The following is a 24,493-nucleotide window of genomic DNA, read 5'->3' as shown; positions in this document are numbered from 1 at the left end:
AAATGAAGAAAGATGCCACAACCGCCAAGCGGGAAATTGCCAATGCCCAGAAACTGGAAGAAGCAGCGGCTGAAGCTGCGAAGCTTTTGGAGGACGCTATTCAAAACCCAAAGACTGCAGCAAGAGCAGCGAAAAGAAATGTCAAAGAAGAAATAAACGAAGCGTTGGATCAGTAAAAAAGGAAGCTGAAAAACAACCGAGCACAGATGAAAATACGGCAACTGTGAGCAACAGAATGACCAACATGTACTAAAAGAAAACGGCAGAGACGAAGGTTCTAAGGAAGAGAGGGAAACAAGTAATAACCCAACCGCTGCTGAAACATTGAACTCTCAAAATATGCTAACTGATTCTCGTTCTACAGCTACCATGGACATCACAATATCGGGATTCAGTGACAGCAGCAGCAGTCCTGCATTGGTGCACGGTCCCTTGCTGCTCCTTGTTCTGCTGTGTGTGCTGGGCTGCACTCTCGTTTGCTGATCGTTGTTCCCGTGACACAGCTGCACAGTTGTTAACCTTTGTTTGAGTGGATATGAATGCATTGTAAGGGCACCTTTCTTTTTTGTTGAATATCAGACCTTTTCTTTATTATGATCCTGTTCGATAAGTCTCTTGTTTGCACTTTTTTGCTGGACGAATCTATTGGACTCCCTATGGCACTCATCAGACGACAGACCCTCTTTTTGTGATGGAGTGTCCTCTTTCTTTGTTGGCATTATCTGGGCTATGCTTTGCCTCCATTTACTGTGCCCGTCTTGTGAAGTGTGTGTGCGTTCCGTAATATTACTAACTTTTGCTTTTCCCCATGGGACTGGGATAGAATCCCCGATATGTTTCAATTGCCGTGACTGAAATGTGAAGGATGGCAGGAGGTTCAAGGCACACAAACACGCACACTACCGGCCTTTCTTCTCTTTGTGTGTGTGTGGACTGTCATCGTGTGTGCATCATTCCCATTGCTCGCCCTGTACGAGAGACACACACACCAACTGCAGGGAATTGTGTTCTTGCCTCCTGGACATCTTCACATGGTGATCACAGCTTTCTCTTCTTTTTGTTTTTATTATTTTGCTTGTTCCTTGTGTGTGTGTGTGTTTCATCATAATTACATTGCATGTTATGTGCAGCTGTGTGTTTCTCTTTTGCGTTTCCGATACACCTTGTGTATCTTGTGTGGTCATTTTTATGGAACAGTTTTTTGTTTTTTATTATATACAAACTGCTGCACGGACATCAAGAATAAAGACATGGACACGGCACGTTCAGTACACAATGCTTTTCCGTTGTTAACCTCCGGGTGGATTGGACCGTGTCCAGGAAATCGCAGCCACACTAAGTCATGATTTTCTTTCGCTTTTACATCTTTGCTCTATCATTGTGTCTGCCGCACGCAGTCACTCTCCTTTACATTTTTATTTTGGTAAAAATATTGGTGGGTTGTAGGTGTTTGAGTCTTTTTCTGTGTGTGTTCAGCTTGCTACTCGCACCGCCCACGCAATGAAAACACATTTCTTTGTTCTCACCTTCTCTCTCGGTGGTGTCACTCACGGCACTGCCGCGAGCATATTTGTGCCCTTGTGGCGTGTGTGGTGTGTGGCTTGCTTGAGTGACTTCAGCCTGCGGGGAGGGAACTGAGACTGGTCCGCTTCGGCTTCACGTAATGGGTCTGTTTTTTTTCTTTTTGGGGTCTGACTTGATGTGCTGGTGTGGGTGAATGTTTTTCTCTGATGAGAGTGGCACCTGTGTTTATTGTATTGTGAGTGCCTTGTGTGCTGTTGGTATACTGTTTTTTTTCTTTTTGCTCCTCTTTTGTTTTTCTGCTCCTCTCTGCAGGTGTGTGACTCAGTGTAGGGTTTGGTGACTGCCGCACTGCCTCTCTGGTATGAGTGCGTGAGTGTGTGGCTGTCTGTGCCATTGTGTGTGGGCTGTGAGTGGGAAGGGGGCTTTGTGTTGCTGGACCACACCACTGCGGTGACTGTGGGGTTTGTGTTTGTGGTGTGGCTGTGCCGGGCGCTGATGTCTGCGGCGTGCACTAACGGCCGGTGTGGCGATATCCCCCGCTGTGTGCGTGAGCGGCCGGCGTGGCGGAGTGGCGGAGTGGCTCCCTTGCACTAGTCCGCTGCGCTGCGGTGTGATTGGGCCTGAGCGGGAGAGCACAGAACCCTGCGGTGTTGGTATGTAGTCTGGCTCTGTGGTGTGTGATGGGTTTACCGTTCCATCACTTTGTTGTTTGATTGCTGTTATGTTGTGTACTTTCTCTCTCTCTCTCTCTCTCTCTCTGGAGCTGTGTTGCCCTCTGCTCTGTCCCTCTGCCTTCTGTGTTAGCTGTGCTTCTCTTCCTCTTCTCTTCTTTGTTGCCACAGACACAAGCAACCCACAGTGACATTGAATAAAACAAGGATGCTCGTCCAACTGCGCCGCGTGGTGTACCTGTTGGTACTGCTGCAGTGCTGTGCGTGTGTCGCAAATGCTAATCTTACCAGTGACCCTCAAATGAACTATTTGAAGCAAAATACACAATTTTTAAGGGACGTCGAAGGCAACATGACCTCGCGACGCAGGGACACATTAAGGAATTTACGTGCTTTGAAGAGTGAAGTGATGTCTTGCAAGAAATATTCTGAAAGTGCTACATCTGCTGCACAGGAAGCAGATCAACTTCGCCATGACATTGAGGCTGTGATGGGGAAAAATGGTGTGACTGCTTCGCGTGAAGGTGTTGTCGATGAGAGTGCAGCTGAAGAGCTGCTGAAGAATAGTAAAGACACAGCACAAAAATAAAAGTTGCCATTACCGATGCGAGGGTAGCGGCATCGAAGGTAAGGAATTTAAGTACTCTCTGCTATAATGCGTTTGACGGATTGAACAGTTTGATATGGGCTCATAGGCTTGCTTTGCAGAGATATTTAAGCGCAACTAACAGTGCAGGAAACCTGGTATTCAACGTGACGGAACAAGTGCGGCTCACTAACAGGAGCGAGAGGAGACGGAACAAGGCGTATAAAGTCATGAAGCGTGCCATTCGTGCCGGGCAACGGGGTCTTAAGTTGGATGAAGCGACTTATCAGCAAGTTGCGGCTGCGGAACAAGCATTGAGACGACTCCAAAGTGTTACAAAGCAACTCGAAGCGATTATGAAAAGAACTCCTTCTACTGCCCCGGCGAAGAAACTAGAGGAGGTTTCGCAGAGTGGAACAGGAAATCAACTGGCTGGAAACCCGACCAAAGAGCAGGAAGGCTTGAGGACTAACAGTAAGAGTGAAGAAGCAAGTGCAGCGGTAACAACCACAATTGAGATTTCTGAGACACTGAGTGAAGCATTGACTCATGCATGAGATACTGTCCCCAGGGATTCTGTACCATTTGGTGTTGCACGGACCGCTGACAGCAGCAGCAGTCCTGCATTGGTGCACAGTCCCTTGCTGCTTCTTGTTCTGCTGTGCTTGCTGGGCTGCACTGGGGTGTTCTGAGGGAAGCGGCAGGTGTGTGTGTGTGAAGAAGGTGAGTCCCCTCTGTATTCTTTGCGTGTTTCGTTTTCTGCGTGACCCGTGGTTTGATTGATGTGCAGCGCAGGGACGACGCATTGGCTGCTGGTGATTGCTCCACTGGGGTTCGTCAAGGGCTCATTAGCCTTACAGGCATGTGCTTTTTTTTGTTTTTTTATTGTTTTTTTTGTTTTTCTGTGCTGGGGTACTGTGCGCCAGCCCTGGTTTATATACTTTTGTTTTCCTTCTGTAGCACTGGGTATTACGGTGCAAGCGTGTGGTGTGCTACTGTGATGGTGGACTGTTCTGCTGCACCTGCAAGTGTGCACAGCCATCTGCGGATCAATTGATATACACTCTGCCATTTTCTTGTGTGCTTTTTTTGTTTCGAAAATTCTAATTGGAATTACTGTGTAGGTTTTTTTCGTTTACTGTGTCCCCCCTTCTCTCAATATAACCGTATCCTTGGGCATTTGACTGCATACTCATTGGTACCAATGTTACTTTTTTTGATTGTGCAGGCTCCTAAAGAGGGAGTGAAGTAATTAAATAATGTTTCCTTTTTATATATACGCATTCATATATACACGGGGTTTTTTTACGTATTGGGGTTTGGTAAGAGACAAGTCTGTGTCCATGGAGTGCAGTCACATTTAATTGGCTAGCGCATCTGGTAGGAATATTTATTTTGTATTTTCTTTTTCAGTGATTCTTTAGTTCTGCTTCATGGACGACACTACTTTTTCTGCATGTTTGTATACATATTGTTTTTGCATTGCTCTTTGCGTTGTTCTTTTTTTTTCTTCTTCCTTGTTGCCACAGACCCTAGCAACCCACAGTGACATTGAATAAAACAAGGATGCTCGTCCAACTGCGCCGCGTGGTGTACCTGTTGGTACTGCTGCACTTCTGTACTTGTGTGATTAACTCCGTAAGTGGTACGCCTTCCAGAGATCCTGATTTAAGTGGTTTAAAAGAAGAAATTGATGAATTGAAAGCTAAGGTGGAAGAGGAGAAAGTTAAACTTGATGGTACCCTTCCGGCATTAAGTACCGCAAGGAGTAAGTACAAAACAACAGCTCAACGCGCTAAGAATGACTCAAATGAGTGCAAGAATTTTGCCGAAGAGATTAAAAGTGGATTAACGGATGTTACCGATAATGAAAAGAAGGAAGCCGAAGAACTTGTGGATCGCTGCACTGATGCCGCACGTGATGTGAAAAATGCTGCTGCTGAGGCAGATAAAAAGGCTGATGACCGTATTGCTGCCGCAGAAAAACATTTGGTGACTGTGACTGAACTCTACAAGAAATGTGTTGCTTATTCTGGTTTACTAAGACGTCTCGAGGAAGAAGACAAAGTTTCTACCGAGGAGATGAAAAGGGGCTTTAAAATTCTTGATGATGTCAGAGCTATAAAGAGTTCCGCAAAGAAAATGAAGAAAGATGCCACAACCGCCAAGCGGGAAATTGCCAATGCCCAGAAACTGGAAGAAGCAGCGGCTGAAGCTGCGAAGCTTTTGGAGGACGCTATTCAAAACCCAAAGACTGCAGCAAGAGCAGCGAAAAGAAATGTCAAAGAAGAAATAAACGAAGCGTTGGATCAGTAAAAAGGAAGCTGAAAAACAACCGAGCACAGATGAAAATACGGCAACTGTGAGCAACAGAATGACCAACATGTACTAAAAGAAAACGGCAGAGACGAAGGTTCTAAGGAAGAGAGGGAAACAAGTAATAACCCAACCGCTGCTGAAACATTGAACTCTCAAAATATGCTAACTGATTCTCGTTCTACAGCTACCATGGACATCACAATATCGGGATTCAGTGACAGCAGCAGCAGTCCTGCATTGGTGCACGGTCCCTTGCTGCTCCTTGTTCTGCTGTGTGTGCTGGGCTGCACTCTCGTTTGCTGATCGTTGTTCCCGTGACACAGCTGCACAGTTGTTAACCTTTGTTTGAGTGGATATGAATGCATTGTAAGGGCACCTTTCTTTTTTGTTGCATATCAGACCTTTTCTTTATTATGATCCTGTTCGATAAGTCTCTTGTTTGCACTTTTTTGCTGGACGAATCTATTGGACTCCCTATGGCACTCATCAGACGACAGACCCTCTTTTTGTGATGGAGTGTCCTCTTTCTTTGTTGGCATTATCTGGGCTATGCTTTGCCTCCATTTACTGTGCCCGTCTTGTGAAGTGTGTGTGCGTTCCGTAATATTACTAACTTTTGCTTTTCCCCATGGGACTGGGATAGAATCCCCGATATGTTTCAATTGCCGTGACTGAAATGTGAAGAATGGCAGGAGGTTCAAGGCACACAAACACGCACACTACCGGCCTTTCTTCTCTTTGTGTGTGTGTGGACTGTCATCGTGTGTGCATCATTCCCATTGCTCGCCCTGTACGAGAGACACACACACCAACTGCAGGGAATTGTGTTCTTGCCTCCTGGACATCTTCACATGGTGATCACAGCTTTCTCTTCTTTTTGTTTTTATTATTTTGCTTGTTCCTTGTGTGTGTGTGTGTTTCATCATAATTACATTGCATGTTATGTGCAGCTGTGTGTTTCTCTTTTGCGTTTCCGATACACCTTGTGTATCTTGTGTGGTCATTTTTATGGAACAGTTTTTTGTTTTTTATTATATACAAACTGCTGCACGGACATCAAGAATAAAGACATGGACACGGCACGTTCAGTACACAATGATTTTCCGTTGTTAACCTCCGGGTGGATTGGACCGTGTCCAGGAAATCGCAGCCACACTAAGTCATGATTTTCTTTCGCTTTTACATCTTTGCTCTATCATTGTGTCTGCCGCACGCAGTCACTCTCCTTTACATTTTTATTTTGGTAAAAATATTGGTGGGTTGTAGGTGTTTGAGTCTTTTTCTGTGTGTGTTCAGCTTGCTACTCGCACCGCCCACGCAATGAAAACACATTTCTTTGTTCTCAACTTCTCTCTCGGTGGTGTCACTCACGGCATTGCCGCGAGCATATTTGTGCCCTTGTGGCGTGTGTGGTGTGTGGCTTGCTTGAGTGACTTCAGCCTGCGGGGAGGGACTGAGACTGGTCCGCTTCGGCTTCACGTAATGGGTCTGTTTTTTTTTCTTTTTGGGGTCTGACTTGATGTGCTGGTGTGGGTGAATGTTTTTCTCTGATGAGAGTGGCACCTGTGTTTATTGTATTGTGAGTGCCTTGTGTGCTGTTGGTATACTGTTTTTTTTTTTTTTGCTCCTCTTTTGTTTTTCTGCTCCTCTCTGCAGGTGTGTGACTCAGTGTAGGGTTTGGTGACTGCCGCACTGCCTCTCTGGTATGAGTGCGTGAGTGTGTGGCTGTCTGTGCCATTGTGTGTGGGCTGTGAGTGGGAAGGGGGCTTTGTGTTGCTGGACCACACCACTGCGGTGACTGTGGGGTTTGTGTTTGTGGTGTGGCTGTGCCGGGCGCTGATGTCTGCGGCGTGCACTAACGGCCGGTGTGGCGATATCCCCCGCTGTGTGCGTGAGCGGCCGGCGTGGCGGAGTGGCGGAGTGGCTCCCTTGCACTAGTCCGCTGCGCTGCGGTGTGATTGGGCCTGAGCGGGGAGAGCACAGAACCCTGCGGTGTTGGTATGTAGTCTGGCTCTGTGGTGTGTGATGGGTTTACCGTTCCATCACTTTGTTGTTTGATTGCTGTTATGTTGTGTACTTTCTCTCTCTCTCTCTCTCTCTCTGGAGCTGTGGTGCCCTCTGCTCTGTCCCTCTGCCTTCTGTGTTAGCTGTGCTTCTCTTCCTCTTCTCTTCTTTGTTGCCACAGACACAAGCAACCCACAGTGACATTGAATAAAACAAGGATGCTCGTCCAACTGCGCCGCGTGGTGTACCTGTTGGTACTGCTGCAGTGCTGTGCGTGTGTCGCAAATGCTAATCTTACCAGTGACCCTCAAATGAACTATTTGAAGCAAAATACACAATTTTTAAGGGACGTCGAAGGCAACATGACCTCGCGACGCAGGGACACATTAAGGAATTTACGTGCTTTGAAGAGTGAAGTGATGTCTTGCAAGAAATATTCTGAAAGTGCTACATCTGCTGCACAGGAAGCAGATCAACTTCGCCATGACATTGAGGCTGTGATGGGGAAAAATGGTGTGACTGCTTCGCGTGAAGGTGTTGTCGATGAGAGTGCAGCTGAAGAGCTGCTGAAGAATAGTAAAGACACAGCACAAAAAATAAAAGTTGCCATTACCGATGCGAGGGCAGCGGCATCGAAGGTAAGGAATTTAAGTACTCTCTGCTATAATGCGTTTGACGGATTGAACAGTTTGATATGGGCTCATAGGCTTGCTTTGCAGAGATATTTAAGCGCAACTAACAGTGCAGGAAACCTGGTATTCAACGTGACGGAACAAGTGCGGCTCACTAACAGGAGCGAGAGGAGACGGAACAAGGCGTATAAAGTCATGAAGCGTGCCATTCGTGCCGGGCAACGGGGTCTTAAGTTGGATGAAGCGACTTATCAGCAAGTTGCGGCTGCGGAACAAGCATTGAGACGACTCCAAAGTGTTACAAAGCAACTCGAAGCGATTATGAAAAGAACTCCTTCTACTGCCCCGGCGAAGAAACTAGAGGAGGTTTCGCAGAGTGGAACAGGAAATCAACTGGCTGGAAACCCGACCAAAGAGCAGGAAGGCTTGAGGACTAACAGTAAGAGTGAAGAAGCAAGTGCAGCGGTAACAACCACAATTGAGATTTCTGAGACACTGAGTGAAGCATTGACTCATGCATGAGATACTGTCCCCAGGGATTCTGTACCATTTGGTGTTGCACGGACCGCTGACAGCAGCAGCAGTCCTGCATTGGTGCACAGTCCCTTGCTGCTTCTTGTTCTGCTGTGCTTGCTGGGCTGCACTGGGGTGTTCTGAGGGAAGCGGCAGGTGTGTGTGTGTGAAGAAGGTGAGTCCCCTCTGTATTCTTTGCGTGTTTCGTTTTCTGCGTGACCCGTGGTTTGATTGATGTGCAGCGCAGGGACGACGCATTGGCTGCTGGTGATTGCTCCACTGGGGTTCGTCAAGGGCTCATTAGCCTTACAGGCATGTGCTTTTTTTTGTTTTTTTATTGTTTTTTTTGTTTTTCTGTGCTGGGGTACTGTGCGCCAGCCCTGGTTTATATACTTTTGTTTTCCTTCTGTAGCACTGGGTATTACGGTGCAAGCGTGTGGTGTGCTACTGTGATGGTGGACTGTTCTGCTGCACCTGCAAGTGTGCACAGCCATCTGCGGATCAATTGATATACACTCTGCCATTTTCTTGTGTGCTTTTTTTTATTTTAATTGGAATTACTGTGTAGGTTTTTTTCGTTTACTGTGTCCCCCTTCTCTCAATATAACCGTATCCTTGGGCATTTGACTGCATACTCATTGGTACCAATGTTACTTTTTTTGATTGTGCAGGCTCCTAAAGAGGGAGTGAAGTAATTAAATAATGTTTCCTTTTTATATATACGCATTCATATATACACGGGGTTTTTTTACGTATTGGGGTTTGGTAAGAGACAAGTCTGTGTCCATGGAGTGCAGTCACATTTAATTGGCTAGCGCATCTGGTAGGAATATTTATTTTGTATTTTCTTTTTCAGTGATTCTTTAGTTCTGCTTCATGGACGACACTACTTTTTCTGCATGTTTGTATACATATTGTTTTTGCATTGCTCTTTGCGTTGTTCTTTTTTTTCTTCTTCCTTGTTGCCACAGACCCTAGCAACCCACAGTGACATTGAATAAAACAAGGATGCTCGTCCAACTGCGCCGCGTGGTGTACCTGTTGGTACTGCTGCACTTCTGTACTTGTGTGATTAACTCCGTAAGTGGTACGCCTTCCAGAGATCCTGATTTAAGTGGTTTAAAAGAAGAAATTGATGAATTGAAAGCTAAGGTGGAAGAGGAGAAAGTTAAACTTGATGGTACCCTTCCGGCATTAAGTACCGCAAGGAGTAAGTACAAAACAACAGCTCAACGCGCTAAGAATGACTCAAATGAGTGCAAGAATTTTGCCGAAGAGATTAAAAGTGGATTAACGGATGTTACCGATAATGAAAAGAAGGAAGCCGAAGAACTTGTGGATCGCTGCACTGATGCCGCACGTGATGTGAAAAATGCTGCTGCTGAGGCAGATAAAAAGGCTGATGACCGTATTGCTGCCGCAGAAAAACATTTGGTGACTGTGACTGAACTCTACAATAAATGTGTTGCTTATTCTGGTTTACTAAGACGTCTCGAGGAAGAAGACAAAGTTTCTACCGAGGAGATGAAAAGGGGCTTTAAAATTCTTGATGATGTCAGAGCTATAAAGAGTTCCGCAAAGAAAATGAAGAAAGATGCCACAACCGCCAAGCGGGAAATTGCCAATGCCCAGAAACTGGAAGAAGCAGCGGCTGAAGCTGCGAAGCTTTTGGAGGACGCTATTCAAAACCCAAAGACTGCAGCAAGAGCAGCGAAAAGAAATGTCAAAGAAGAAATAAACGAAGCGTTGGATCAGTAAAAAAGGAAGCTGAAAAACAACCGAGCACAGATGAAAATACGGCAACTGTGAGCAACAGAATGACCAACATGTACTAAAAGAAAACGGCAGAGACGAAGGTTCTAAGGAAGAGAGGGAAACAAGTAATAACCCAACCGCTGCTGAAACATTGAACTCTCAAAATATGCTAACTGATTCTCGTTCTACAGCTACCATGGACATCACAATATCGGGATTCAGTGACAGCAGCAGCAGTCCTGCATTGGTGCACGGTCCCTTGCTGCTCCTTGTTCTGCTGTGTGTGCTGGGCTGCACTCTCGTTTGCTGATCGTTGTTCCCGTGACACAGCTGCACAGTTGTTAACCTTTGTTTGAGTGGATATGAATGCATTGTAAGGGCACCTTTCTTTTTTGTTGAATATCAGACCTTTTCTTTATTATGATCCTGTTCGATAAGTCTCTTGTTTGCACTTTTTTGCTGGACGAATCTATTGGACTCCCTATGGCACTCATCAGACGACAGACCCTCTTTTGTGATGGAGTGTCCTCCTTCTTTGTTGGCATTATCTGGGCTATGCTTTGCCTCCATTTACTGTGCCCGTCTTGTGAAGTGTGTGTGCGTTCCGTAATATTACTAACTTTTGCTTTTCCCCATGGGACTGGGATAGAATCCCCGATATGTTTCAATTGCCGTGACTGAAATGTGAAGGATGGCAGGAGGTTCAAGGCACACAAACACGCACACTACCGGCCTTTCTTCTCTTTGTGTGTGTGTGGACTGTCATCGTGTGTGCATCATTCCCATTGCTCGCCCTGTACGAGAGACACACACACCAACTGCAGGGAATTGTGTTCTTGCCTCCTGGACATCTTCACATGGTGATCACAGCTTTCTCTTCTTTTTGTTTTTATTATTTTGCTTGTTCCTTGTGTGTGTGTGTGTTTCATCATAATTACATTGCATGTTATGTGCAGCTGTGTGTTTCTCTTTTGCGTTTCCGATACACCTTGTGTATCTTGTGTGGTCATTTTTATGGAACAGTTTTTTGTTTTTTATTATATACAAACTGCTGCACGGACATCAAGAATAAAGACATGGACACGGCACGTTCAGTACACAATGCTTTTCCGTTGTTAACCTCCGGGTGGATTGGACCGTGTCCAGGAAATCGCAGCCACACTAAGTCATGATTTTCTTTCGCTTTTACATCTTTGCTCTATCATTGTGTCTGCCGCACGCAGTCACTCTCCTTTACATTTTTATTTTGGTAAAAATATTGGTGGGTTGTAGGTGTTTGAGTCTTTTTCTGTGTGTGTTCAGCTTGCTACTCGCACCGCCCACGCAATGAAAACACATTTCTTTGTTCTCACCTTCTCTCTCGGTGGTGTCACTCACGGCACTGCCGCGAGCATATTTGTGCCCTTGTGGCGTGTGTGGTGTGTGGCTTGCTTGAGTGACTTCAGCCTGCGGGGAGGAACTGAGACTGGTCCGCTTCGGCTTCACGTAATGGGTCTGTTTTTTTTTTCTTTTTGGGGTCTGACTTGATGTGCTGGTGTGGGTGAATGTTTTTCTCTGATGAGAGTGGCACCTGTGTTTATTGTATTGTGAGTGCCTTGTGTGCTGTTGGTATACTGTTTTTTTTCTTTTTGCTCCTCTTTTGTTTTTCTGCTCCTCTCTGCAGGTGTGTGACTCAGTGTAGGGTTTGGTGACTGCCGCACTGCCTCTCTGGTATGAGTGCGTGAGTGTGTGGCTGTCTGTGCCATTGTGTGTGGGCTGTGAGTGGGAAGGGGGCTTTGTGTTGCTGGACCACACCACTGCGGTGACTGTGGGGTTTGTGTTTGTGGTGTGGCTGTGCCGGGCGCTGATGTCTGCGGCGTGCACTAACGGCCGGTGTGGCGATATCCCCCGCTGTGTGTGTGAGCGGCCGGCGTGGCGGAGTGGCTCCCTTGCACTAGTCCGCTGCGCTGCGGTGTGATTGGGCCTGAGCGGGGAGAGCACAGAACCCTGCGGTGTTGGTATGTAGTCTGGCTCTGTGGTGTGTGATGGGTTTACCGTTCCATCACTTTGTTGTTTGATTGCTGTTATGTTGTGTACTTTCTCTCTCTCTCTCTCTCTCTCTCTCTGGAGCTGTGGTGCCCTCTGCTCTGTCCCTCTGCCTTCTGTGTTAGCTGTGCTTCTCTTCCTCTTCTCTTCTTTGTTGCCACAGACACAAGCAACCCACAGTGACATTGAATAAAACAAGGATGCTCGTCCAACTGCGCCGCGTGGTGTACCTGTTGGTACTGCTGCAGTGCTGTGCGTGTGTCGCAAATGCTAATCTTACCAGTGACCCTCAAATGAACTATTTGAAGCAAAATACACAATTTTTAAGGGACGTCGAAGGCAACATGACCTCGCGACGCAGGGACACATTAAGGAATTTACGTGCTTTGAAGAGTGAAGTGATGTCTTGCAAGAAATATTCTGAAAGTGCTACATCTGCTGCACAGGAAGCAGATCAACTTCGCCATGACATTGAGGCTGTGATGGGGAAAAATGGTGTGACTGCTTCGCGTGAAGGTGTTGTCGATGAGAGTGCAGCTGAAGAGCTGCTGAAGAATAGTAAAGACACAGCACAAAAAATAAAAGTTGCCATTACCGATGCGAGGGCAGCGGCATCGAAGGTAAGGAATTTAAGTACTCTCTGCTATAATGCGTTTGACGGATTGAACAGTTTGATATGGGCTCATAGGCTTGCTTTGCAGAGATATTTAAGCGCAACTAACAGTGCAGGAAACCTGGTATTCAACGTGACGGAACAAGTGCGGCTCACTAACAGGAGCGAGAGGAGACGGAACAAGGCGTATAAAGTCATGAAGCGTGCCATTCGTGCCGGGCAACGGGGTCTTAAGTTGGATGAAGCGACTTATCAGCAAGTTGCGGCTGCGGAACAAGCATTGAGACGACTCCAAAGTGTTACAAAGCAACTCGAAGCGATTATGAAAAGAACTCCTTCTACTGCCCCGGCGAAGAAACTAGAGGAGGTTTCGCAGAGTGGAACAGGAAATCAACTGGCTGGAAACCCGACCAAAGAGCAGGAAGGCTTGAGGACTAACAGTAAGAGTGAAGAAGCAAGTGCAGCGGTAACAACCACAATTGAGATTTCTGAGACACTGAGTGAAGCATTGACTCATGCATGAGATACTGTCCCCAGGGATTCTGTACCATTTGGTGTTGCACGGACCGCTGACAGCAGCAGCAGTCCTGCATTGGTGCACAGTCCCTTGCTGCTTCTTGTTCTGCTGTGCTTGCTGGGCTGCACTGGGGTGTTCTGAGGGAAGCGGCAGGTGTGTGTGTGTGTGAAGAAGGTGAGTCCCCTCTGTATTCTTTGCGTGTTTCGTTTTCTGCGTGACCCGTGGTTTGATTGATGTGCAGCGCAGGGACGACGCATTGGCTGCTGGTGATTGCTCCACTGGGGTTCGTCAAGGGCTCATTAGCCTTACAGGCATGTGCTTTTTTGTTTTTTTATTGTTTTTTTGTTTTTCTGTGCTGGGGTACTGTGCGCCAGCCCTGGTTTATATACTTTTGTTTTCCTTCTGTAGCACTGGGTATTACGGTGCAAGCGTGTGGTGTGCTACTGTGATGGTGTACTGTTCTGCTGCACGTACGAGTGTGCGCGGCCATCTGCAGATCAATTGATATACACTATACAGTTATCTTGTGTGCTTTTTTTTATTTTAATTGGAATAACTGTGTAGGTTTTTTTTTTGTTTTCTGTGTCCCCCCTTCCCTCACTATAACTGTATCCTTGGGCATTTGACTGCATGCTCATTGGTACCAATGTTGCTTATTTGGGTTATGCAGTCTTCGAAAGAGGGAGTGAAGTAATTAAATAATGTTTCTTTTTTATAGATACGCATTCATATATACACGGGGTTTTTTTACGTATTGGGGTTTGGTAAGAGACAAGTCTGTGTCCATGGAGTGCAGTCACATTTAATTGGCTAGCGCATCTGGTAGGAATACTTCCGTTATTATTTTCAACTCCTTTTTTTTGTCTTGTTTTTCTAGTGAAGTAGAATGAGTAGTGTTGCTGTTAATGCTGTATCCTCCTCGGAAGTAGAAAGTCAAACACGATTGGTAATACGTGACATCGATGTTGAAAATTTTAAATCTTATGCGGGAAGACATCGTATAGGTCCGTTTCATAAAACTTTTACTGCTGTAATTGGTCCTAATGGCTCAGGTAAATCAAATGTTATTGATGCAATGCTTTTTGTATTTGGTAAGAATGCTAAGAAGATTCGTCTTGAGAAACTCGCTGAACTTATTCATAGTTCTGCCGTACATCCAGATTTAACATATGCCTCTGTAACAGTAAATTTTGTGCGTTTGATGGAGTCTTCTAACGAACAATGCAATCCGGATTTTCGACAAGAGGTATTGGGGAGTGTGTTATCTATAAAACGTGAAGTGTACAAGAGTGGATCGTCCCAGTATTTTATTGGTGGTGCAAAGAAAAGTCAACGTGAAGTAGTAGAGACTCTTATTAAAGAGGGAGTTGATCTTGAGCATAATCGTTTTCTTATCTTACAAGGTGAAGTGGAACAAATTGCTCTTATGAAACCAAAAGCAGAACGTGATGGTGAAGAAGGTCTGCTGGAATATCTTGATGATTTGATTGGTACAAACAACTTTGCTGAGAGAATTTCAGAGTGTACCAAGGCAGCAGAGGGAACACAACTTGCTCGACTTGAAGCACTTGATCATGAACGTAAGTTACGCTCAGAACGTGAAGCCCTTGATGACGCTAAGAATTCTGCTATTGCCTTTGTAACACGGGATAATCATTTGCAGAAGACATTAATTGTAATGTGCCAGTTGCGCATGCTATCTTTAGAGGATAAACTGGCCGAACCGCGACGTATTCTATCTGAAATAGATGAACGTATTGGAAATATGAAAAAAGATGTGGATATACATTTGCAAGAAAAGTCTAGGACAGATGAAGATCTTTTAAAGCGTAAGAAGGAACTTGCGGAGATTACAAGAGAGCGAGATGCTTTACGAACAAAGAAGGAAGCAGCCGATGCTGAGGTGGAACGTATCAAGTCTGGGGCGGATGAGCAAGCCAAAGCAAGAAAAAGGGCACAAGATCAGATTAAAAAAGCCAAGGATGAAATGCAAAAAGCGGAACTTCAGCAACAAGATGCAGATCGTGAAGCTGTTATTCATCAACAAAATTTTGAAACGGCTTCTCAACGCGTAGAAAAACTACAAAAGGAGTATGATACTACCTCAGAAAAACTTACTAATGTTTTCAAACCGCTTCGTCAAGAACTAGAAAAGAAAAAAGCTACTTTTGCTCCATATGAAAGAGCTGTAGTAGAGGCAACGGAGCAACTCGACACGGCACGTAGCCGATTAACATCACTAGACATGACAGGAGATAAACTTCAAGAGCAAATTCAGAAAATTGATAGTGCTACTATTCGTAATAAAGCTCGTACGACAGAACTTGAGGAACTTCTTTCTGATGCAGACAAGGATCGTTATAAGGATGAGTTACAACGTTTACAAGACGCTCTTACAGGAGCAGCAGAGCGTAAACACAGTATTAACAGTGCTATTCAGGATATTAAGAATACATATCGTGAAGGTGAAGCTGATGATCGTGCTATGGAGTTTCTTCTCTCTCAACGCTCTCTTAAGGGTTACTATGGGACACTTCGTCAGCTTGGTCGAATTGCCGATACTCATGATATTGCAGCAGGTGTGGCTAGTAATGCATGGGGATTTCATGTTGTAGAGGATCGTGCAACGGCGACGGCGGCGCTTGAACTCCTCCGCACGAATAACATTGGCCGTGTAACGATGATGGTGCTAAAAGAGATTGAGCGTGAGATGGGTCCTCGCATGGAGGCTGCCTACACCCCGCCGTCCCCCTCGGCGACGCGGTTGTTTGACCTCATCACGCCCACGAACAGCCGCTTCCGCGTGGCCTTTTATCAGGCGGTGCGGGACACACTTGTGGTGGACGACCTCGCGACGGCCCGGGCGGTGGCGTTCGGCGGGCCCCGCGGCCGCCATCGGGTGGTGACGCTGCGGGGGGAGTTGGTGGAGCCCGGCGGGTCCATCACCGGCGGCGGCCAAACCCCGCGGGGGGCGAGGCTCAAAGCCGCGAGGCCGCCGCAGGACAAGGCCGCCGCCCGCGCCGAGTTGCAGCGTCTGCAGGGCGATCTCGTCGCCGCCGCGGAGGAGGAGCGGGTGGCGCAGCAGCAACTGCATCAGCTGCGGCAGAAGCAGCGGCACCTCAGTGCGGAGCAAGTGGCGAAGCTACGGTTAGAGCAGCGGACACTGCGGGCCACCATGGAGTCAGATGCGCAGCGACGCACCGCACTAGAGAGAGAGATGGAGGAAAATGCTGCAGGGAGTCAGAGTAAACGGGAGGCACTCATAGAAGAGATAGAAGACGCGGAGAAACGGTTAAATGAGGCACAAAAGGCACGTATTAAACACCGTAGCGATGTGGAACGACTAGAACAAGAGATTGATGCCGTTGGAGGTCCAAGTTATAAAGCACTTTCTACAGAACTTAAGACACAGCAACAACGTGTGGAGGCGGAAGAAAACGCCCTTCGTGAGTGTCGTCGATTATCCCAACGACTTCGGGCTACACAGCAACGTAAACAGCGCGACATTGCTGAACATGAAGAAGATTTAAAACGAATTAATGAAGAAGCAGCTAGAGGAGCGGCAGGTGCACTCACTTCTGCTATTGCCGTGGCGGAAGAATGTATGCGTTTATATAATGCTGCAGAGGCTAAATTTGCCAAGGCACAGTCTGACGTGGAAGCAGCCAAGGCAGCTGTTCCTGTGGCACATAAGGCGTTAGTTGAAGCACAGAAACTTTTAGATGATGAAGAGCGATTCCGACAGGTAGAATCCGCCAAGATGGCAGACGCACTACAAGAGTTGGCAAAGTTTGAGCAGAAAATTGATGGATGTGAAGAAAAAATAAAAGAGAATGTTGAACTATACGGTATTGAAACATTGGAGTTGAGTTCACCAGATAATGGAGATGCCCAACAAGAACAAGAAGAAGACGAGAGAGGTGAGGAAGAAGAAGAAGAAGAAGAGGATGAGGAACAAAGTGCAGATTCCGTTAGAAATAGTGGTACTAAAAAGGAAGATAATGATGAAAATGAAAAGGATCCAGAGACAAGAGAGAGACCAAGTAAAGAGTTACAATCAAAGGTTGATGTGCGCAGCATGTCGTTTCGTCTTTCACCAGAAGAACTAGCACGTTGCGACTATGAGCGATCTGTGCATCTTGCTAAAGCGTTAAGTGAGGAAACAAGGCGATTACATAGTGAAATTGATTTCCGCGCTGTTGCATTGTGGCGTGAACGAGACGCAGCACACCGCAAAGGTCGTGCACATTATCTTAATTGTAAAGAAGCCGCAGATGTAGCTGAACGTCGTTTGCAAGAACTAAAGGAGGAGCGACGTGATCGTTTTATGTCTTGTTTTGTTCGAGTACAGCAACGACTTCGGGAGGTGTATCAAATGCTTACCCATGGTGGTGATGCTGATTTGGAACTCGCGGATGCCAATGATCCTTTTGAGGGAATTCACTTTGTTGTACGTCCACCAAAGAAATCATGGAAGCAGATTTCCAACTTGTCTGGTGGAGAGAAAACTCTCTCGAGTCTTGCCCTTATCTTTGCCTTGCATGATATTAAACCGACACCTATTTACGTTATGGATGAAATTGATGCTGCTCTGGATTTTCGAAATGTCTCCATTGTGGCTAATTATCTTCTTCGACAGACAAGTGGGGCACAATTTATTATTATTTCACTCCGAAATAATATGTTTGAAATGGCTCATCAATTGGTCGGTGTTTGTAAAGTGATGGATGTGACCCGTACTTTGGTTTTGAAACCAAAAGGATTCCAACGTGTTGTAGAAGCTGCACTGCTTAAGCGAAAACGTGGGCGATCACCACAAGAAGGTGCAGCGAGTGGTAATGCTCGCAATAGTGGTGAATGGAGTGGCATTGACGGCGGCGGTGGTGTTGGTGTTGTTACGGAAGATAGAGAAGAAGAAAACGAGGCACCGTATGAAATGAGTGAACATAACAGAAACATCAACAACAATAAGAATACAGATAGTGGGAACACAAACAAAGGTGGTAAGAAACCTGTTGCCGGATCTAGAAAGACGCGGGTTAAGAGCGAGCGCCTTGAGTAATACAAATTATGGTTCCCGATTTTCATAGAGTACATGGGTGTTTTTTTTTTTTTTTTTCTTTTTCCTTTTTCTTTTTACTTTTTTTTCTTGTTTGTATTGGTTTGCAATTTCTCTTTCCGTATTTGTTTAGTTAGAGAATTCCTTTCTTGCTATATATATATATATATATATATATATTGTAAGAGGTGGAGAAAATTTTTTGTGTTCTTTTTTTTTGTCGTGCCAAAGACACTGCCGTATGCTGATTTCAAAGGTTAATTACTGTCTTCTTCCCACTTGGTTGTAACAGAATGGACACCAAAGGTTTGAGAAAAAGGGACAGTAAGTGCACATACATTCAAATGAAAAGAAAATGAATAAGAATGCATAAAAAAGAAGGGAAAGGTGAGAAGAATAGACCATAAAAACATTATGATTATTGGTTTTGTTATCACCCTGTGGTGAAAGAGAGTGTCTGCCCTCTGCATATATATATATATATATATATATATATATATATATATATATATATATATATATATATATATATTCTTTTCTGTGTATGTGAGCGTATCTACTCCCTATATTAATATTATCCATTAGCTTCCCTTTGTTTTTCTATTTTGCTTTCTCATATTTCCACCTTTGTATCTTCGTTTATTTTTTTTTGTTACCTTTCTTTCTATAACACTAGGTATAGTAGTCGCGTTTCTTGTGTAACTCCTTTAATTTCATCAACACAAGGAAGATTGTGTATATTGCAATCTTTCAAAGAAACATCTTTTTTTAAAGGAAACTTTACTTAGTACAATGCTTCTATACTCCCACGTATTTTTACTTCTTTTGTTAGTTCTTTTCGGTTCTGACAGTGCCATATCTACTGTTATGGCGAAGGAGTGTGACTTGAAGCAGGGAATGCGGGCTTGGAAGCATGACGGTGGAATGTTCTTGCGTGATGGGAATAGCGTAACATGGCATGAGATGGACAGTAAAGGCACAAGCATCGCCGTCTTCACTGAACAAACACGACAAGATGGTCAAATTATTTTATTCGATGAGAAACGGAATATGCAATTACTACTGCGTTCGGATCTTTGTGCAGTACGACAGGGTGATCAGGAAGATTTTCATCAATTGTATGCAGGGCATTTTTTGAAAACGGTGGATTGCACATGAGGTGGAGTTTAAAGAGAAAATGAAGAGAAACAAATGGAGAAGAGAGGGAAATGGATTGAAAAAGTGTGCGTATTTGAAAAAATAAGAATATATTGTTGCTATTAGGGTAGGTAAGAGGGAAAGGCAAATAATATACTTGTAATTTGTATTCCTCTTTCTTTTATTGTTTTTTTTCTTCTCTTTTTGTCCACTACACTTTACCATTATGATCTTTTTGATTTGCAATTATGTCAAGTACATTTGCTTTTTTTTTTTTGGCGGGGTGAGGGGTTTGTATTTATTATTATTATTATTATTATTATTATTATTATTATTATTATTATTATTATTATTTACATTTTCCTCATTTCTTTCTGTGTACGTATGTATGCATGCATTTATGTATTAAATTGTAATGTGTCTGGTTTAAAGGGAAGGGATAAAGAACACGAAGAAGCGGGACAATAATTGGGAGGTCAACATCAGCCACCCCTCCCCCTCCCCAACAAAAAAAATCAAAAAGTATTCCCCCAACATTAATAATAAAAAAATAAAAAGAGAAAACAGTAATAAAGGAGAAAAAAAAAAGGAACCTAGTTACAGGGATAAAATAAGCGTACGTAAACGCAGTCTTTTCACATATGCGGAGATGCCTTATTAGTCGCCATGGAAGGCTAAAGTTTCCATTAGGCAAAAGTAATCTTGTGGTTGGACATGATCTTGGACCACTGGTCTCTAGTAACGAGTTATACTATGATCCACCAAAGTTGCGTCATCGCCTTGATAAGGATGGATACTTGTACTTTAAAAACGTCATTCCGCGAACAAGTGTAAATACGGCATTAGATGATTTGGCCAATCAAATGCTACGCTGTGGTTGGACACGTGCAGAGGACAGAGAAGCCCAAATAACACGTGATGGGGTTTTACTTGGAGTGCCATATCCCTCCACTAATGAACTGCCAGCCCCGCAGATAAAATACACCGATTCTCTCCGTACAGCCGTTAGTGGGACAACGGTGATGGCACTTGTGAGACAAATATTTGGTGGGGCGGTGTTTGTGTCGGATGTGCAATCATTACATCTCGCAGCCCCGGATGAATCTTTTGGACTTCGCATGTCAAGTGTTTATATGAATAAGGGAACGAAATTGGCACTGGTGGCACTGGTGCCGCTGCATGATATTCCACTTCACATGGGAACACCGGTGGTGGTGAAGGGAAGCAACTCCACCGACTCGTATGCGGCACTGCGTAAAACGTATGGTCAACATGAAGTGGAAAATGGTGATATTAGGGGTGATGGATGTTACACAAACGATCCACAAGAGTTATTACCACTTGGTAAACAACTGGCTAGGGATGAAGTGACGGGTCGAAGTATGACTATTGATGTAAACCCATTTCTCTCTGTCTCATTTGAAGCAGGAGATGTGTTATTAATGACAGTGTATACCATGTATGGTTTCTTAACAAACACCAGTAATTATTGGCGTATAATGGCTGAGGCTGTATGGACAATGGAGGGCGATGATGTTGGACCGGATCCGCGCTATGTAGGAGCTGATGCTGCTGGATTGAGTGCATGGTACGCTGATCGTGATGATCCAGTGAAGTATCCACGTACGATGAATGAGGCAAAGCGAGATTGGCGACTTTTACCCGATATTCCACACGAGTAATGTTCTATACATGAGGGGAGGAAAAAGAAAATATAATAATAATAATAATAATAATAATAATAATAATAATAATAATAATAATAATAATAATAAATAATAATAATGAAAAGTGGTGTAGATGAGAATGGAGGTGTGGGTGGAAAGATGGAATAAAGAAAAACATTTTTATAAAAAAATTAATATATATATATATATATATATCCTAATAAAAGATTTTACCACGATCCATAAAAAGAGTAATAATGCAATACAACTTTTTATTATTGATGATGCTTTATTATTATTATTTTTTTTTTTTTGTGTGCGTGACTATGATCTCTCTATCTACCCTTTTTCCTCTCTTTCTTCTCTTTTTCTTTTGTGTGTGGATGTTGTGTTCATTTGCGTGGATCTGTTGTGAAGTGGGTTGAATGAATGAGTGTATGGGTGAGAAAGTAAGCTAGTGCTTGCGACTGCAAGAAGGAAAACAACTTGGTGAGACTTAACCCATTACTTGTGTGTTTAAACATTTCTTTCGCCTTTCTTACTTTATTTGTATTTGTGATAGTCTTATGTCTGTAATTGTATTGAAGTATTATCATTATGTTTATCCCCTTGTTTGTGATGTTTGTTATTCTTTTTTTTCCCCCTTTCCTTCATCCTTTCTAAATGTTTGGGGTGGTAGGGCGGTATAAATAGCAAAAACAAAGAGATAGAGAGGTGTATAAACTTCTTGCAAGAAGTTAAACGAGGTGTGAGGTAGTGTGTTGTATATATATATATATCTGATTGGTGCATTTGAAAGGTGTTTTTCTTTTTTGTTATTACCCTTCAGCTATATTCATTCTAAATGTATCGTCGTCAACGTCATGTGGGTCGTTTTCCTACACTTCCCAATGTAGTAGTTTCGCGTTTCTTCTTTGGTAAAGGCGACAAGTTTTCTGCTGACACTAGCAACAACAATGGCAGTAGCAGCAATAATAATAATAATAATAATAATAATAATAATAATAATAATAAGGGAAAGGAAAACATCGGTGGTGGATTTCCAGGAATGTTTCCTGGCGGGGCTGGTGGTTTACCTACTGGATTTGATATGCAGAAACTGCGTGCAATGCAAGATATGATTAGTAGTCAACCACCTGAGAAACAGATGGAAATGATTAAGAAAGCCTTGGAGTTTCAAAAAACGTTGGGTAAGATCCCTGGGATTGGTAAACTTGCTCAGAAAAATATAGATGTGATGGAGCAACTTTTAAAAAATACAGAGAATCAACAACAAGAACAACAACATCAGCAAGGTTCATCAAAATCATCTGATGCTAGTAGTCCATCAAGTCCTTTACGTCTAAAGAAAACATCTTTAGGAAGTATCTTTTCAAATTCTTTTGCAGCCGCAACCGCCTCATCTAATTGTAGTTCTGGTAATTGCGGCAGTGTTACTTCTGTGAAGAGTAGTTCAGGTCCTACAATCGATGAATTAAAAAAGATTAATTTGGGACCTGAAATTGAGGCACTTTTTGCAGAGCTGCGTAGTATGCGTGAGAAGAAGAACGCATACCGTGATCAACTCCTCAGTAAAGAGGAGGAACTTGAAAAAACACAGAAAAGTCTTCAACAAATGCAAGAGACGGAGGCAAGTCTCCGATCAAAACTACGCAAGGTGGAACAAGATGTACTGCTGCTCAACTCAGATAATATGGAACTGCGGGAACACGAAAAGGAATGGCGACAAGTACGACAGAAGAATGAAGAACTTGTGGGCACTGTTCAGCGGCTGCAGAAGAGTGATGCGGCACAAGATCGACAACGCAGTGATGTCTTGCAGCAACAATTACAATTTAAGGAAGATGCCCTGCGATCTATGCAGCGGAAACTAGAACGACTACGCCGACGAGATCCGTTATTGCAATTCTCTCGTCTCTGCAGTGATGTGGCACGTGCCTGTGGTGAAGGGGATTATAATAACGATGAGGCCTTCAGTGCATTACAGTCGGCGTATGAGGCGCGGCAGCAACAGGCGTGGCAAACAGCCGCAGAAGAGAATGGCGCCGCCGCTCGTGCGTACACTGCGGTGGTGCGTCGTTTCTTTGAAACACGTGTGCCCCACGCGATGTATGATGCGGTGGTGGCAGTAGACGGAGATGTGGAGGCACTGCGTAGTGCCGTTAAAGTGGTTGGATTGCAATTACAGCAATTGCACACACAGCAGGATGGTCGTTATGTAATTACGGCACCACCCGATACGGCCGTGTCAAAGTCTTTTTTCGGGCCATATGCTCTTAGTGTGGCCCTCTATCTTGCCGGTAAGACATCATTTCTTTCAAAATCAAAGGGAACTGAAGGAGGAGGAGTAGTAGAGGGACCTGGTATGCCGTTTAAAGTGACACTTGCGTATCCACATATAAGTACGACACTATTCAGTAATGCGCAGCGTGCGACGGTGCAGTATGAAACAGCCCGTTCAAGTGGTCCAGGTGGACAAGCAGCGAATGTGGCCGAAACACAAATTACCGCTAAATTGTTCATTGATGGTGAATTGGCGTATGTGGCAGAGTCACAAGATTCACGTAGTGCACTCAGCAATCGTGAAGCGGCTACAGAAAAACTGGGTAAGGGTAGGAGACAGCAGTATAATGAAAATTTGGCAAAACAGGAACGAGTAGAAGTAGTAGAAAAGCAGCTCGTGCATGTTATAAGTGAACACACAAATAATAATTCTTTTACTAGTAATAATAGTAACAAGGGCAGCAATAGTGAAAGTGGTGGAGATATAGCACCAGCGATGGTGATTGACATGACACGTGCTGCATTTGAAAAGGGATTTATTACACAAGTGGAATTTGCACTTGTGTGTGGTATGTATCAACTGAATCAAACTACTGCTACCTCTGTTGCTGAAAAGGCATCTGCACGTACCGTACCTTCCCCTTGATATAGTAACGACGTGTTCCATCTTTGTTTTTCTTGCAATCAAGGTAAGGCAGATGTACCCAAGAACATCTATTTCCTTTTTCCTTTGTTTAGATGATGTATTTTTTTTTTTTGTGTTGTTTTGTTTTCTTTCTTTTTTACATTACTACTGCTACGTCTATAATGTAAAAATAAAGGAAAACAAAAAGAAAAAAGAATACATCACAGGAAGAAGGAAAGAGAGTTGAAGTGGGTTTAAGAAGAAAACAAAAAGAAAAGAAGAGAGATGGGAATAAATTTTCTACGTACTTATCAGGTAAAAATGGTTGTTTCTGATTATTTTTACTTATTATTATTATTATTATTATTATTATTATTATTATTATTATTATTATTATTATTATTATTATTATTATTATTATTATTATTATTAAAAATCTTATCTTTCTCTCTCTTCCTCCCTCTCCCCATCCACCTTATTGGTATATATGATATTCTACAATATACTGTCTCTGGTCTATTACTATTTCTCCCCCTTTCCTCCTCTTTCCCCCACTCCACACA

At 44.0% G+C, this 24,493-nt stretch overlaps 9 protein-coding genes across 9 annotated transcripts; all 9 read left to right on the top strand.

Annotated features, from left to right (window-relative positions):
• Positions 1-2,403: 2,403 nt before the first annotated feature.
• LSM04_004490 (uncharacterized protein) lies at positions 2,404-3,338 on the top strand (the record flags this gene model as incomplete). The annotated part of the gene is made up of 2 exons (XM_067330065.1): positions 2,404-2,761; positions 2,812-3,338. The coding sequence occupies 2 exons, from the start codon at positions 2,404-2,406 to the stop codon at positions 3,336-3,338; spliced, it is 885 nt and encodes a 294-aa protein (XP_067191176.1).
• A 1,009-nt stretch (positions 3,339-4,347) lies between these two features.
• On the top strand, positions 4,348-5,403 carry LSM04_008902 (uncharacterized protein; the record flags this gene model as incomplete). The annotated part of the gene is made up of 2 exons (XM_067330064.1): positions 4,348-5,061; positions 5,155-5,403. 2 exons carry the CDS (start codon positions 4,348-4,350, stop codon positions 5,401-5,403), a joined length of 963 nt encoding a protein of 320 aa, XP_067191307.1.
• A 1,919-nt stretch (positions 5,404-7,322) lies between these two features.
• On the top strand, positions 7,323-8,258 carry LSM04_007745 (uncharacterized protein; the record flags this gene model as incomplete). The annotated part of the gene is made up of 1 exon (XM_067330063.1): positions 7,323-8,258. The coding sequence occupies one exon, from the start codon at positions 7,323-7,325 to the stop codon at positions 8,256-8,258; it is 936 nt and encodes a 311-aa protein (XP_067191277.1).
• A 999-nt stretch (positions 8,259-9,257) lies between these two features.
• Positions 9,258-10,314, top strand: LSM04_002909 (uncharacterized protein; the record flags this gene model as incomplete). Its single annotated transcript, XM_067330062.1, has 2 exons — positions 9,258-9,971; positions 10,066-10,314. 2 exons carry the CDS (start codon positions 9,258-9,260, stop codon positions 10,312-10,314), a joined length of 963 nt encoding a protein of 320 aa, XP_067191136.1.
• A 1,915-nt stretch (positions 10,315-12,229) lies between these two features.
• LSM04_005853 (uncharacterized protein) lies at positions 12,230-13,165 on the top strand (the record flags this gene model as incomplete). The annotated part of the gene is made up of 1 exon (XM_067330061.1): positions 12,230-13,165. The coding sequence occupies one exon, from the start codon at positions 12,230-12,232 to the stop codon at positions 13,163-13,165; it is 936 nt and encodes a 311-aa protein (XP_067191227.1).
• Positions 13,166-14,045: 880 nt separating this feature from the next.
• Positions 14,046-18,221, top strand: LSM04_000049 (RecF/RecN/SMC; the record flags this gene model as incomplete). The annotated part of the gene is made up of 1 exon (XM_067330060.1): positions 14,046-18,221. The coding sequence occupies one exon, from the start codon at positions 14,046-14,048 to the stop codon at positions 18,219-18,221; it is 4,176 nt and encodes a 1,391-aa protein (XP_067191079.1).
• A 789-nt stretch (positions 18,222-19,010) lies between these two features.
• Positions 19,011-19,376, top strand: LSM04_004777 (uncharacterized protein; the record flags this gene model as incomplete). The annotated part of the gene is made up of 1 exon (XM_067330059.1): positions 19,011-19,376. The coding sequence occupies one exon, from the start codon at positions 19,011-19,013 to the stop codon at positions 19,374-19,376; it is 366 nt and encodes a 121-aa protein (XP_067191192.1).
• Positions 19,377-19,996: 620 nt separating this feature from the next.
• On the top strand, positions 19,997-21,037 carry LSM04_002769 (Phytanoyl-CoA dioxygenase; the record flags this gene model as incomplete). Its single annotated transcript, XM_067330058.1, has 1 exon — positions 19,997-21,037. One exon carries the CDS (start codon positions 19,997-19,999, stop codon positions 21,035-21,037), a length of 1,041 nt encoding a protein of 346 aa, XP_067191132.1.
• An 829-nt stretch (positions 21,038-21,866) lies between these two features.
• Positions 21,867-23,951, top strand: LSM04_000168 (Peptide chain release factor class I/class II; the record flags this gene model as incomplete). The annotated part of the gene is made up of 1 exon (XM_067330056.1): positions 21,867-23,951. The coding sequence occupies one exon, from the start codon at positions 21,867-21,869 to the stop codon at positions 23,949-23,951; it is 2,085 nt and encodes a 694-aa protein (XP_067191082.1).
• Positions 23,952-24,493: the final 542 nt, after the last annotated feature.

This window comes from Trypanosoma melophagium, assembly GCF_022059095.1.
Source record: "Trypanosoma melophagium isolate St. Kilda chromosome Unknown ctg24segment1, whole genome shotgun sequence".
NCBI lineage: Eukaryota > Euglenozoa > Kinetoplastea > Trypanosomatida > Trypanosomatidae > Trypanosoma > Trypanosoma melophagium.
The sequence above is the reverse complement of the archived record's forward strand: the minus strand, read 5'-3'. Positions and strand labels throughout refer to the sequence as shown.